Source organism: Acipenser ruthenus, unplaced genomic scaffold (genome assembly GCF_902713425.1).
Source record: "Acipenser ruthenus unplaced genomic scaffold, fAciRut3.2 maternal haplotype, whole genome shotgun sequence".
Classification (NCBI taxonomy): domain Eukaryota; kingdom Metazoa; phylum Chordata; class Actinopteri; order Acipenseriformes; family Acipenseridae; genus Acipenser; species Acipenser ruthenus.
This window is the reverse complement of record NW_026708206.1, coordinates 27,136-38,221: the sequence shown is the minus strand read 5'-3', so window position 1 is coordinate 38,221 and position 11,086 is coordinate 27,136. Positions and strand designations below refer to the sequence as shown.

General features: G+C 46.7%; 1 protein-coding gene across 1 annotated transcript in view; it reads right to left on the bottom strand.

Annotated features, from left to right (window-relative positions):
- Positions 1 to 1,238: 1,238 nt before the first annotated feature.
- LOC131730021 (disco-interacting protein 2 homolog B-like) overlaps positions 1,239 to 11,086 on the bottom strand; it is a 32,077-nt gene continuing 22,229 nt past the window's right edge. Inside the window, exons 23-39 of the mRNA XM_059020302.1 lie at positions 10,749 to 10,863; positions 10,153 to 10,354; positions 9,564 to 9,673; positions 9,065 to 9,145; positions 8,404 to 8,527; positions 8,130 to 8,251; positions 7,632 to 7,743; positions 7,144 to 7,253; positions 6,782 to 6,912; positions 6,464 to 6,632; positions 5,661 to 5,831; positions 5,430 to 5,491; positions 5,185 to 5,242; positions 4,871 to 4,945; positions 4,580 to 4,754; positions 4,368 to 4,491; positions 1,239 to 4,061 (exon numbers count right to left, since the gene is read on the bottom strand). Of these exons, the coding sequence (XP_058876285.1) occupies positions 3,809 to 4,061; positions 4,368 to 4,491; positions 4,580 to 4,754; positions 4,871 to 4,945; positions 5,185 to 5,242; positions 5,430 to 5,491; positions 5,661 to 5,831; positions 6,464 to 6,632; positions 6,782 to 6,912; positions 7,144 to 7,253; positions 7,632 to 7,743; positions 8,130 to 8,251; positions 8,404 to 8,527; positions 9,065 to 9,145; positions 9,564 to 9,673; positions 10,153 to 10,354; positions 10,749 to 10,863 (2,194 nt within the window). The 3' untranslated portion in view covers positions 1,239 to 3,808. The remainder of the gene's footprint in view (positions 4,062 to 4,367; positions 4,492 to 4,579; positions 4,755 to 4,870; positions 4,946 to 5,184; positions 5,243 to 5,429; positions 5,492 to 5,660; positions 5,832 to 6,463; positions 6,633 to 6,781; positions 6,913 to 7,143; positions 7,254 to 7,631; positions 7,744 to 8,129; positions 8,252 to 8,403; positions 8,528 to 9,064; positions 9,146 to 9,563; positions 9,674 to 10,152; positions 10,355 to 10,748; positions 10,864 to 11,086) is intronic.

Here is an 11,086-nt window from a genome sequence, read left to right as displayed (position 1 = left end):
CGCCTCTTGCAACCCCTGCTGGTTTATCCCCTGCTGCTTGTGTTATGCATATCACATTTTACTTTCACAGAACCGCTCTGTGTCTTCGCCCCTCAGGTGCTTCACCTGCAGCGTGGGTTTTTACACCCCTCCCTTGTACTGGCAATGCAGCCCCTGAGATGCATGTACCCCAGAGCACAGTTTACACCTTATTATAGTGACCATTAGGAGCTCCTGGGGAACGCTGCATTACAGGCCAGCCAAGAGACCCTGAAAATAACACTGAAACATCTCATTGTACAACCCGCACAAAATGATCGTACCGTAAATGTTTCTGATCCCAGATTGAATGTATGATGAGATCGTGTTTTAGGAGTGATGTTTGTGTTTTTAGTGATGTGAAATCACTGCTGGCTGTCTCTCTGGTCAGCTTGCCAGGGCACCTTTGTAAATGAGGCCTCCGTCTCTCTGGTTAAACGTGTCATTATCAACATATGTTTATTATTACTTGTTTATTTAGCAGACGCCTTTATCCAAGGCGACTTACAGTGACTAGGGTCATCAGCTGCAGAGTCACTTACAATTACAACTCACCTGAAAGACAGAGCACAAGGAGGTTAAGTGACTTGCTCAGGGTCACACAGTGAGTCAGTGGCTGGGTTACAAGCCTGTTTCTTTAACCACTGGACCACACAGCCTCCGGATTGCACTGTCCACTCCATTCATTGGTGGGGTCTTTATTTAAATTGCAAATTGTATCATTTTGAATGAGCGAATACTGCTGCTGTTTTTTTTTTTTTTTTTCTTGCTTCGAAATGTAGTTTTAATAATTTAGACCTGATTACTCATTGTCCAGGAAACGTGGGGGGAAAAAAGGGAGCTGGAATCCTCTAAGATTTTAAAAGGAGTAATCCCCCAGATACCAGTTGAATTTCTTATTTCTCTCCATAAAAAAAGAGATTCAAAAACATGTCTGGAATCTCAAGGGGTTAAGGGTCAAAAGGTCAAGCTTCTTCAAAAGGAACCTATGCACACACAGTCTGCATTCTCTCAGGCTTAACCGCGGCACCATGGGCAGGGAGGTGGCACTGTTATTTCAGCAAGGGGTTAAAAAATACACAACAAACAACACTGGAATTGCAGCAAAATACAAGCCTTTTTACTTTTGGTTTGTTTGTTTCACAATTGAAACATAAAACAGTAATTATCACCAATGTTAAAAAAAAAAACAAAAAAAACTAGTCTTCTATAATTCCAACAATATCTAAAATCCTTTATTATCATTATTATTATTATTATTACACATTCATATTTAAACTGTTAGTGCTCTGCATACCCATCACTGCATTATTATTATTATTATTATTATTATTATTATTATTATTAATAAAACAATAACAACAATCACCAAACAAGATTGCAAGAATTGTAGACTTGCTTAAGACTTTCAAAGCAATGTTGGCATGGATTGCATGGGCTTTCAATTTTTATATATATATAACATATTGGCACACAATATATAGTGTTCTTTTGGGTTCCCAGTCTCACTCAGTAGCTTCATATATATTGCTATACACATCCTAAAGCCATGTGGGTTTCATCACAGTATATTGTGTTGTATTGCACAGCATGATTCCATATGCGACAAAAAACAAAAAAAGTGTGTAATGATTGAATCACATCGATATCGAATAGTTTAGAAAGAAGCACCCTGTATTTATCCAGTGGGGAATTAGCTGAAAATAAACCTTGCCGACTCGGATTACAAAACTGCATTGCTGGGAACGCATGGTGAAAATGTATAGAAACGAAAGCAGTTAATAAACCAAAACGCTGGCTTCGTAAGAAAACCATGAAAAACACTGAATCAATTACAACTATGACCAACAACCCAGCTGTACGCAAGGCGCTGCAATTACTGGTGAAAAAACGAGCTGCTGTCTGTGAAAATGTTCACAGCCTAAGTGATCCGGGTTCGGTTTGCATGAGCTGCGTTTCCATTTGCCAGCCAGACTGGTCTTGAAAGCGAGCTGAGAATCGGGGGTCCTGCTTTGTTTCCTCCAGCAGCAGAACTGACCCCAGTTGCTGTTGCTTTGACAGGCTGGTTTCACATTGCTGGTGGAAACGGACAACAGTGTTAAAACAGCCTACCCCCCACCAAAGAGGCTGGTTTCAAAAACAGATGCCTTTGTTGCTAATAAATAAAAAGCATTGTGGATTCAGTTTTTCTCTCCAACACGTCCCCTAGTCCTGGATTAAAAGACTAACTTTGTGTGTGTGTGTGTGTGTGTGTGTGTGTGTGTGTTTTCCACAAATGCTGGCAGCGTTGCAGAGCTATGAGAAGAGTTTGATCACGTCTTTGTCTTGTTGGCGTAGTTTTTTTTGACTTTCGTGCAGCACACAGAATTTGAAAAGCGTCCCACAAACCTGGTCGGAGCGTCTTCAAATAAAATATTTCACAGATCCACAGCGTACAAACCTCTCTCAGACAACTTTATTTTCTTTTTAAAACTGTACATTTATCTCTATAAAATAACGTTATAATATATTTCTATCTATTATTATCTCTAAACAACATACAAGGGATCGGGTCTGGACTTAAATTATAGGGACTCGAAAACGAATGTCGGGTACCAGTGGTGATGGAATTAAGGTGGGAGTCAATTCCTGGTTTTAAATTCCTTTTTAATAAATCAATTCCAGTTCTCATTCCCTTTTAATCAATTCCAGCACATCCTTGATCAATGAGTGGCATTCTGTTAAAATGAGCTTCTCACAGACTTCAATCGAAGTCTCTGTTTGTTAGTCAATTAAACTGGCTTCAAATGAAAGCAGTCTCTAAAAAGATCAATTACTGGAATTGGAACTGGAATTGGAACTGGAATTGGAACTGGAATTGGAACTGGAATTGGAATTGGAATTGGAACCCTGGTTGGAATATTAAAATCTGGAGTCAAGTAAAAGCAATCATGTAAAATAACAATAATAATAATTAATTAAAAATTCCCACAGGATATAAGGCAACAAGTTGTCCCGCTGTCTTGAAATGACTTGAGTATATTTTGTTGTTTTGCACCAATATACTGTTATATATATGTGTTATATGCATACACGAAACACACACAAAATAATAATAATGAAAATAAAATTAAAATTGCATTTCAGTTTGTTTGTTTTTTTTAAATTAGTCCACGCGTATGCAATTCCAAAACTCAACGCTGCAGCTCTCAAGCGTCGGTAGATTAAAACAAAAATTAAAAACACAATAAAAGCTGTTTGAAAGCGTCGACCACCTTGCTGTGCCTCAGACCTCGCAGCCTCTGCAATGCCAGTCAGTCAGTTTACCTCCGAGCAGGACCAGCAGGGGGCAGTGTCACAGCGGCGGGCAAAACGATCAATCCCCTGCGTGGGAAACGTTAAGACTCGGGTTCAATGAGGCAAGGGGGTGGGGGGGGTCACGATACTAGCCCAAGAGACAACTGCAGTGGGTCAAAAAAAAAAGTACTCCAACTCTCCTGATTTCTACTATAGACAGCCACTCTCAAAAGCCACAGGCCATTCCCTTGCACTGTACTGCACTGTAGCTTGAATATCACAAAATCCTTTTGTGGGGTTGGGATCTGGCAGACAATAAGAGGCGATTATTTTTACTGTACACATCCTCTAAGGTTAGTATCTCAATGAACCACGAGCCACGGATCCACGTGGACCCCAACCCCTTGGCCCCTGCCCCGCCCCACGACATGTCCTTTCCTGTCCGGTTCAGCGTTGAGTTTTGGAAGGTTCTCGTTTGTGCTTCGGTCCCGTGGTCTCCCCTCCCTCCCTCGCTCTACATGTTGTAAGCCACGTAGATGGGATCCAGCTGATCCGCCAGGAAGCTGTCCCGCAGGTGCATGCGCTGCTTCTCCCCCCGCGAGTTGATGGGGATCACGCCAGGATCCACGACCACCACCACGCCCACGATGAGGTGGTGCTCCTCCAGGACCACGTTTGTGACCAGCGGCACCAGGTCCAGAGCCTCCTGCTCCGAGCCACACAGCTCCGACACCACCACCAGCAGGTTGGTCCACGTGAACACGGCGCTGGGAGACAGAGAGAGAGAAGGAGGGACACACACACACACACACACACACACGCACACACACGCAATAGGAAGGTTATTTCTTTCTTTTTTTGCTATTATTTTTTGTTTATTTTATATATAACAATAAGACATAAGATGTATTTATTTTCTGAGAAAATGTATTTCAAAAAACAAATCTGAAAAGGTGTGTTTTCATTCCTGTGCGCTGGTGCACTGCACTGTGTAACAGGGTTCTGCATGCAGTGGGCAGTGTGTGTGCAGTGTGTATGCAGTGTGTGTGCAGTGTGTATGCAGTATGCCTCACCACTCCGCGATGCTCCTGTGTGCTCGGGACACGGAGGTCTCGATGTCGATGGGATGGTAGCGAAGCCCCCGCAGCTCCAGTGTCTCGTCCAGCGCTCCCACCACGTACAGGGCGTCATGGCGACCTGCGTTACGGCAACAAACACGCCGCTTAGAACCCGCACAGCAGCGACACGACCCCTGGGGCTCCACTAGCAGGGCTCCCCGACTCACCTCCGCTAGCATCCAGTAACTCGGTCCTCTTCACGAAGCCCAGGTACCCGGTGCGAGCCCACAGCGTCTGGGTGTCCCCGAAGCTCAGCTTGGTGTTGAAGTGGTCGGCCTGGAGGTTCTCATCCCCATAGATAGTGTAGTACCCGCTGGAACACTGCGGACTGTTCACCCACACCTGGAATCAGAATCAGAATTAGAACTGGCCGCAGGTCTGGGACACAGAATAGGAGGGATGCTACAGTTGAGTTTTCATTGAAATCCAAAATGTGGCTGAAACTCAACCCAACTCACCTCTCCCAGGTGGGAGTCCCCCAGGGGCCCCTTTGTCTCCGGGTTCACAATAACAACCCTGACCCCAGGCAGGATCTAGAAAAAGGAGAGAGAGCATCCTTATTATAATGCAGAAACGTGCCGGAAGCACTAATACACAATATAAATCCGGGATGTGTTAGACCAGGAGATGAGGGTATAGGGCACTGCTGTACACATGCAGGGAAATCATACCGATATAGTTAAAGAGAAAATTCAAACCAGCAGGTAGATGATGCCAGTTAAAAACCCGTTAGTTTGTGGAGATTAAAGGGGTCAGCAAAAGACTTTCTTACCTTTCCAGATTCAGTGAGAGGAAGGCTTTGTGGGGCTCCCTTTTCTACCAAACGAACCCTGAAAACACAGAAGCAGTTATCAGAAATTTACAAAAAAACAACACAGAAGACGACACCAACCTTATTTCAGCATCCGACAAAAAAAAAAAAAGGTTTGAATATAGATTGACATTTGGGTCCCAGTGCTTCTGCTGAGATACCACAAGCAAACACCCTTGAGACGAGCAAACAGCCGAGCTCTTTACCTGTCATGCCTCAGAGATTTCATGTCCACGTACACCGTCGTGGGGTCTGGCCCCGTGGTCCCCTGTGTTAAAGAAAGGAAACGCTCATTATACACACACACACGTTGTAAAAGGTTCGAGGCAAAAATGTCTGTATAGCAACACGCCCCGATCCATACAAATCAATTAAGTTTAAGTTGTGGAGTGTCTGTTTTTTTTTTTTTTCTGCACCCCAATTCTGATTTCGCCTACCTGTAAGCTGATGGCCAGGTTGACCCTCGACCCGAAGGAGGTGCTGACCGCTCGGGGGGACAGTCCGAGGTCCTTGAAGAGTTTGGAGAAGGACTGCGTGAGCAAGATGCGTGGTCTCTCCTCCGCCACCACCACGCAGCCACGCACACAGGACAAGTTTATACCACGGGCCTGAGAGAGAGAGAGAGAGAGAGAGAGAGAGAGAGAGAGAGAGAGAGAGAGAGAGAGAGAGAGAGAGAGAGAGGGAGGAGGGGTCAACACACACATCGCAAGTATGTCATTTTTAAAACCAGTTCCATCACCATCAGATAAGCGGATTCTCTTTCTAGCTGTAGCGATACTGTTGGGGACGGAAAGTAGACTCTTGTTAAACCAGGAATGGATCAAACTGCAATGCAATGGGAGTCTTATTTCCATCCCTGCAATACGATATATATCTTTTGGAATGACTTCTAGTCGAAACGGTAAAAAATCATCACATCTCTAACGACAAATACAACTGCGATGACAGTCCAACTACAACAAAAAAAAAAAAAAAAAAAAAGGTCAATATTTTGCTGCCGCTACCTCTGAAGCTGAGCTTTGCAGCTTGGAACTAGGTTTCAAGAGAGTGTAGGTTTCAGGCCCCTGCACGGCGCACCAGGGGAGACTTGGGGGTTTCATACAGCAGCAAGACTCAAAACTAGGTTTCCTGGAACCAGGTTTCAAGCCGCTGCTCCTGATAAAGTGGCTCCGTGTTCCCTCAGCTCTGTGTTAATGCTGGAGCCCCCTGACCTGCAGACCCGCAGGGGCTGAGCCTGTACCTTGAGTGCCTCGGTCTGTGTGCCCAGCCCCTTGGTGCACATCTCCATCACAGAGTAGGAGCAGAAGGTGTCTCTGATCTTGTACTGGCTGACTGCCGACAGCCAGAGGGACAGGTTAGTCTCCAACTCCATGGGAGGGATGAGGATGGACTGGTGACCAGAGTACACACTGAGGAGAGAGGAGAGAGGTGAGAGGTGAGAGGTGAGAGGGCACACACACACACACACACACACTTAACCGCCCCTGCTTCATTCCCCCATCCAGACATACTCTTCTTTATAAGAGCACGCTTGATCCGAGATCTCCATGTCCATTACCTGCACAGGCACCACAGCACGAAGCCCAGTCCGCAGTAGGGATCCAGGCAGATTGCGATCTGTCGAGTGGAGTAGAGCTCACACTGCAGCTTGATGGAGCGGCACAGAGCACTGACCGCAGCGTGAGAGATCTGAGACAGGAGAGAAAACGTGACCTTTTGAAATCTAACATGAAATACTGTACTGTAGACTTTTGCGACATCATTTAGTAGCTTCTTTGATTTGACTATGAAGCAAAAAGGAGTTCTATAGAGCGACGCAAAACCTTTGGCCACAGCTGTACGTGCAAGCTTGTCTGAGCTCTGCAGCTCCTCGTCTGCACACACGGAGCTGCTGCTGTGGAAATAAAGGAGCACTCTCACCTTGACCCCAGTCAGCATGCCCGTGGTGGACACGCTGAAGTCCAGGTAGGCCAGCATCTCTGCGGTGGGGGGCTTGTAGATCTGAGGGGGTCGTCTGCGGGGAAGGTCGTCTGCAACAGGACAAAAAAAAAAAAATACATAAAATAACCCGTCTCAACTCTCCATCCCCCAGAATGCCTCGGGTTGAAATGATCATCACCTGGCTATAAGGTAATAAGACACACCTGCCTGTGATTAAGCAGGCAGGTGGATATAAGCGAACAAACCTTTTGTCCCGCTTATATAGGCAGGTGTCCCGAATTACCTTAAAGCCAGGTGATAACCATCCCAGCTCTAATTTCAACCTGAAGCATTCTGGGGGATGTAGTCCTGTTACTCATTTGATCTCCAGGACTACGTTTTCTCGATCCTGTCCCTACTCTGCTACGCTCTCTCATTGTCCACATCCAGGCGTTGACTCCGGTTATCAATGAATGAGTCTCGCTCACCCGTGTCGATAATCGTGGGCCACGTCTTGACATCCACGGCAGCCGCTGCCTCTTTGGACTTCAGCGTCTTCATTAGGATCTGCGTGGTGAGGATGCAGGCTGCCTTGCTCACCTGCAGCCAGGGGGGGGGAGCAGGGGAGGAGAGGAGAGGAGAGGAGAGGAGAGGAGAGAGGGAGGTCAAAACTGACACCTGCATCAATTACAACTCTTTTGAAGACCATTACGTTTTTGAACCAGAACTCAGTATTTGGTGTCAGTTGCAGTTAATAAAACTTTTTTTTTTTATTTAATTTTTTTTTATCCCCCCCTGCCCCCCGTAACCAGAACATACCAATAACATACCACTGAAACGAATCTACAAGAGAATCATCAAAACATCTACAAAAGGCTGTAAAGCTTAATTTGGTTCTGGCGGCTCCAGCTTTGCTCTCGCGGTTGGTCTTGCCACCAGAACCCCTCGATGGACTTGCAGCTCTGTTCTGCTCGGGCAGCACTCACGTCAATGATCATGCGGACGGTGGGCAGCGTGGCGCTCAGGCTCTGCTGGTGGGGGGGCCTCACTGTGACGGGGATGCAGCCAGCGTACAGACAGCCGTAGAAGGAAGCAATCAACTCGATTCCTGGAGGCGAGAAAGAAGCCGGTTTTCAAGTCCATCAGAGGCAGCTTCACGTGCCAGGGTTTGAGCAGCTGATCCACCCAGCTGCTTCTGAAGCCCCCCTCCCCCCCGTCCCGCCCGCCCGGGTGTCCCGCAGAGAGAAGGGCGGCTCTTACCTGGAGGGTAGAGCAGCACCACGTTGTCCCCGGTGTTCAGATTGCCCTTTTCAGTGAGTGCAGCCGCGATGCGTTCTGCCCGCTTGTGGAGCTGCAGACAGGAGGCAGTGCTGACCGCCACGCCCTGAGAGAGGAGGGGAGGAAACCTGCTGTCAAATTCAACAGAATCGAGACTCCAACAATGCCAGCATCTTGACGCTGCATTTATTTCTCAAGCTCATTTTTACAAACATTTACGAGAGCATGAAGAGCCTCCCAATCCAGCGTGAATATGCGTGTTATTTAAACCCCCCACTGCTAAAAACAGCATTATTATTATTATTATTATTATTAAATTAGTCATTTAGCAGATGCTTTTATCCAAAGCGACTTACAGAGACTAGCAGGTGAACTATGCATCAGCTGCTGCTGCAGAGTCACTTCCAATAAGACCTTGTTTTTTTACGTCTCGCAACAGGAGATGGAAGTCACGACTGAGCACCCCTCCCTGAAACCAGATCAAAACCCCTCGACAGGCCCGTGGCTTGTATAAAACTCCACGTTCCGGGAGACGGGAGAAGATTACAAAAAGAGGTTCTGGAAACGGTTTAGTGTAAAATGTCTTCTGAAGGTAGGCCGACGCCGCTGCTCTGTACTGAAAACACATGTCCGAGTCTGGTACCTTTGCATTGAGGAGCATGAAGAGGATGTGTTCTGGTTCTGATTGAGCCCTCGACTGGAGAACCTCTGAGAGAAATAGATACTGGAGAGAGAGAGAGAGAGAGAGAGAGAGAGAGAGAGAGAGAGAGGAGAGAGAGAGAGAGAAATGTTATTTTTTTGGTAGCCTTTAAAAGCTTTGTGCATAACCCGTTTTCACTTATAGTATTACAATTTAGTACAACACATCTGGATATTATACACGACAAAGTCTTATTTGCAAAAAAAATTAAAAATGGTACCAAATTATTTTTTCTTTCAAAAAAATCTGAACGTCATTTGATACATTCCAAATCAATCTGCTGAAATTCACATTTCCAATCTAAAACAGCTTTATCATCACTGCGGGCAGGAATAAAAATACCCAGAAATGGATCATTTTGAGGCTTCAGTTTCTTATTTTATATCGAGGCGTCATGACAGTGTGTCGCTCGCTCGCTCGCTCGCTCGCTCTCCGCGCTTACCTTCTTGGCTTCCTGGTCCTCAAGCAGCCCCAGGTCTCTCCCGGCCGCTTCGGCTACCCTCTTCCCAGCCACCAGGTTCCCCACCATGATCGAGGCCGGCCCCACACCCACTGCGGGCACAAGACACGGGTTCAACAAGGCGAGGTGCCAGACAGACGTGCGACAACTCAACCGTTGATCCATAACCCATCACTGTGCCTTTTTATTCTGAGAGCCTCGACTAAACATTCCCTGATTGACTCCTCACCCTGGTGCTTGATTAGGGGTGTACTATATTACTGGCACACTTCAGTTTGAAAGCTTTCTGGGGGACGAGATTCTTACCGTTTGCGGCCGAAATGACCTTGAGCATTGCGGTGATGGAAATAAGACTCCTGTTGCATAGCAGTTTCACCCGTTCCAGGTTTTACTGCGAGCTTGATTAGCCACACTGTGTGGGCACCAGCTCAGGTGTGTCTTATTAAAACACAGTAAAAAACAGGAATGGATCAAACTGCGATGCAACGGGAGTCTCATTTCCATCCCTGTGGTGTATAAGGACGATGCAGTGAACAGGCGATCGGATTGATTTGTTCTTTTTTTTTCGTACCTGGCTGTTTCTGTCGAGGCTTGGGTAGGTTGGTGACGCAGGTGTGGGGGCACATGAGGATGTTGCAGGGGTGCAGCCCCCCCTCCAGGAAGTACTGCTTGCTCTGGGAGAGGTGGATGCCCCCCAGAGGGGTCTTGGGCAGAGTGTTCGCAGGGACCAGAGCCAGGCAGTACAGACCCACCTGGTGGATACTGTCAATGGCCTGGGAGTGGAAACGAAAACATCAAGAGAAACCAAGTTAAACATCGCCAAAAAAAAAATCAAACAGTCATGTTTGACAAACACAAGACTTGATACTGTATCTGAGGATAAACCACAAAAGTCATCTTGGGTTGAAACCAAGAAACCGAGTCAAGCAGACAGGCGTTTCTAATGCTAGTGCCTTCATCAGTGTTATTGAAACTAGAAGAAACCGAGTCAAGCAGACAGGCGTTTCTAATGCTAGTGCCTTCATCAGTGTTATTGAAACTAGAAGAAACCGAGTCAAGCAGACAGGCGTTTCTAATGCTAGTGCCTTCATCAGTGTTATTGAAGCTGGAAGGTGAGTGGAGCAGGCAGGTGCCCCCGGTGCTCGTTCCTGTGTCCGGGTGACTGACCTGAAGGACGCGGCTCATCCACTGGAAGCTGTCCTCTTCAGAGGCGTCGGGCCGCTGCTCCGCCACCACCACGATCCGCTCGTCGTAAAACACCGTCACGGAGAACACCGCGATCCTGCCGGGAGAGACAGCAGCACCGCGGTCAGGGCTACAGCCTCTCACTCAATACAGGGATGGGCATCAGACTACCACTGCATAGCGCTATGATCCATTCCTGGTTTTGCTACGAGTTTAATAAGACACACCTGAGCTTGTTACCTGTACACTGGGGCTGATAGTAAAACCTGGAATGGATGAAACTGCTATGCAATGGGAGTCTTATTTCCATGCCTGCAATG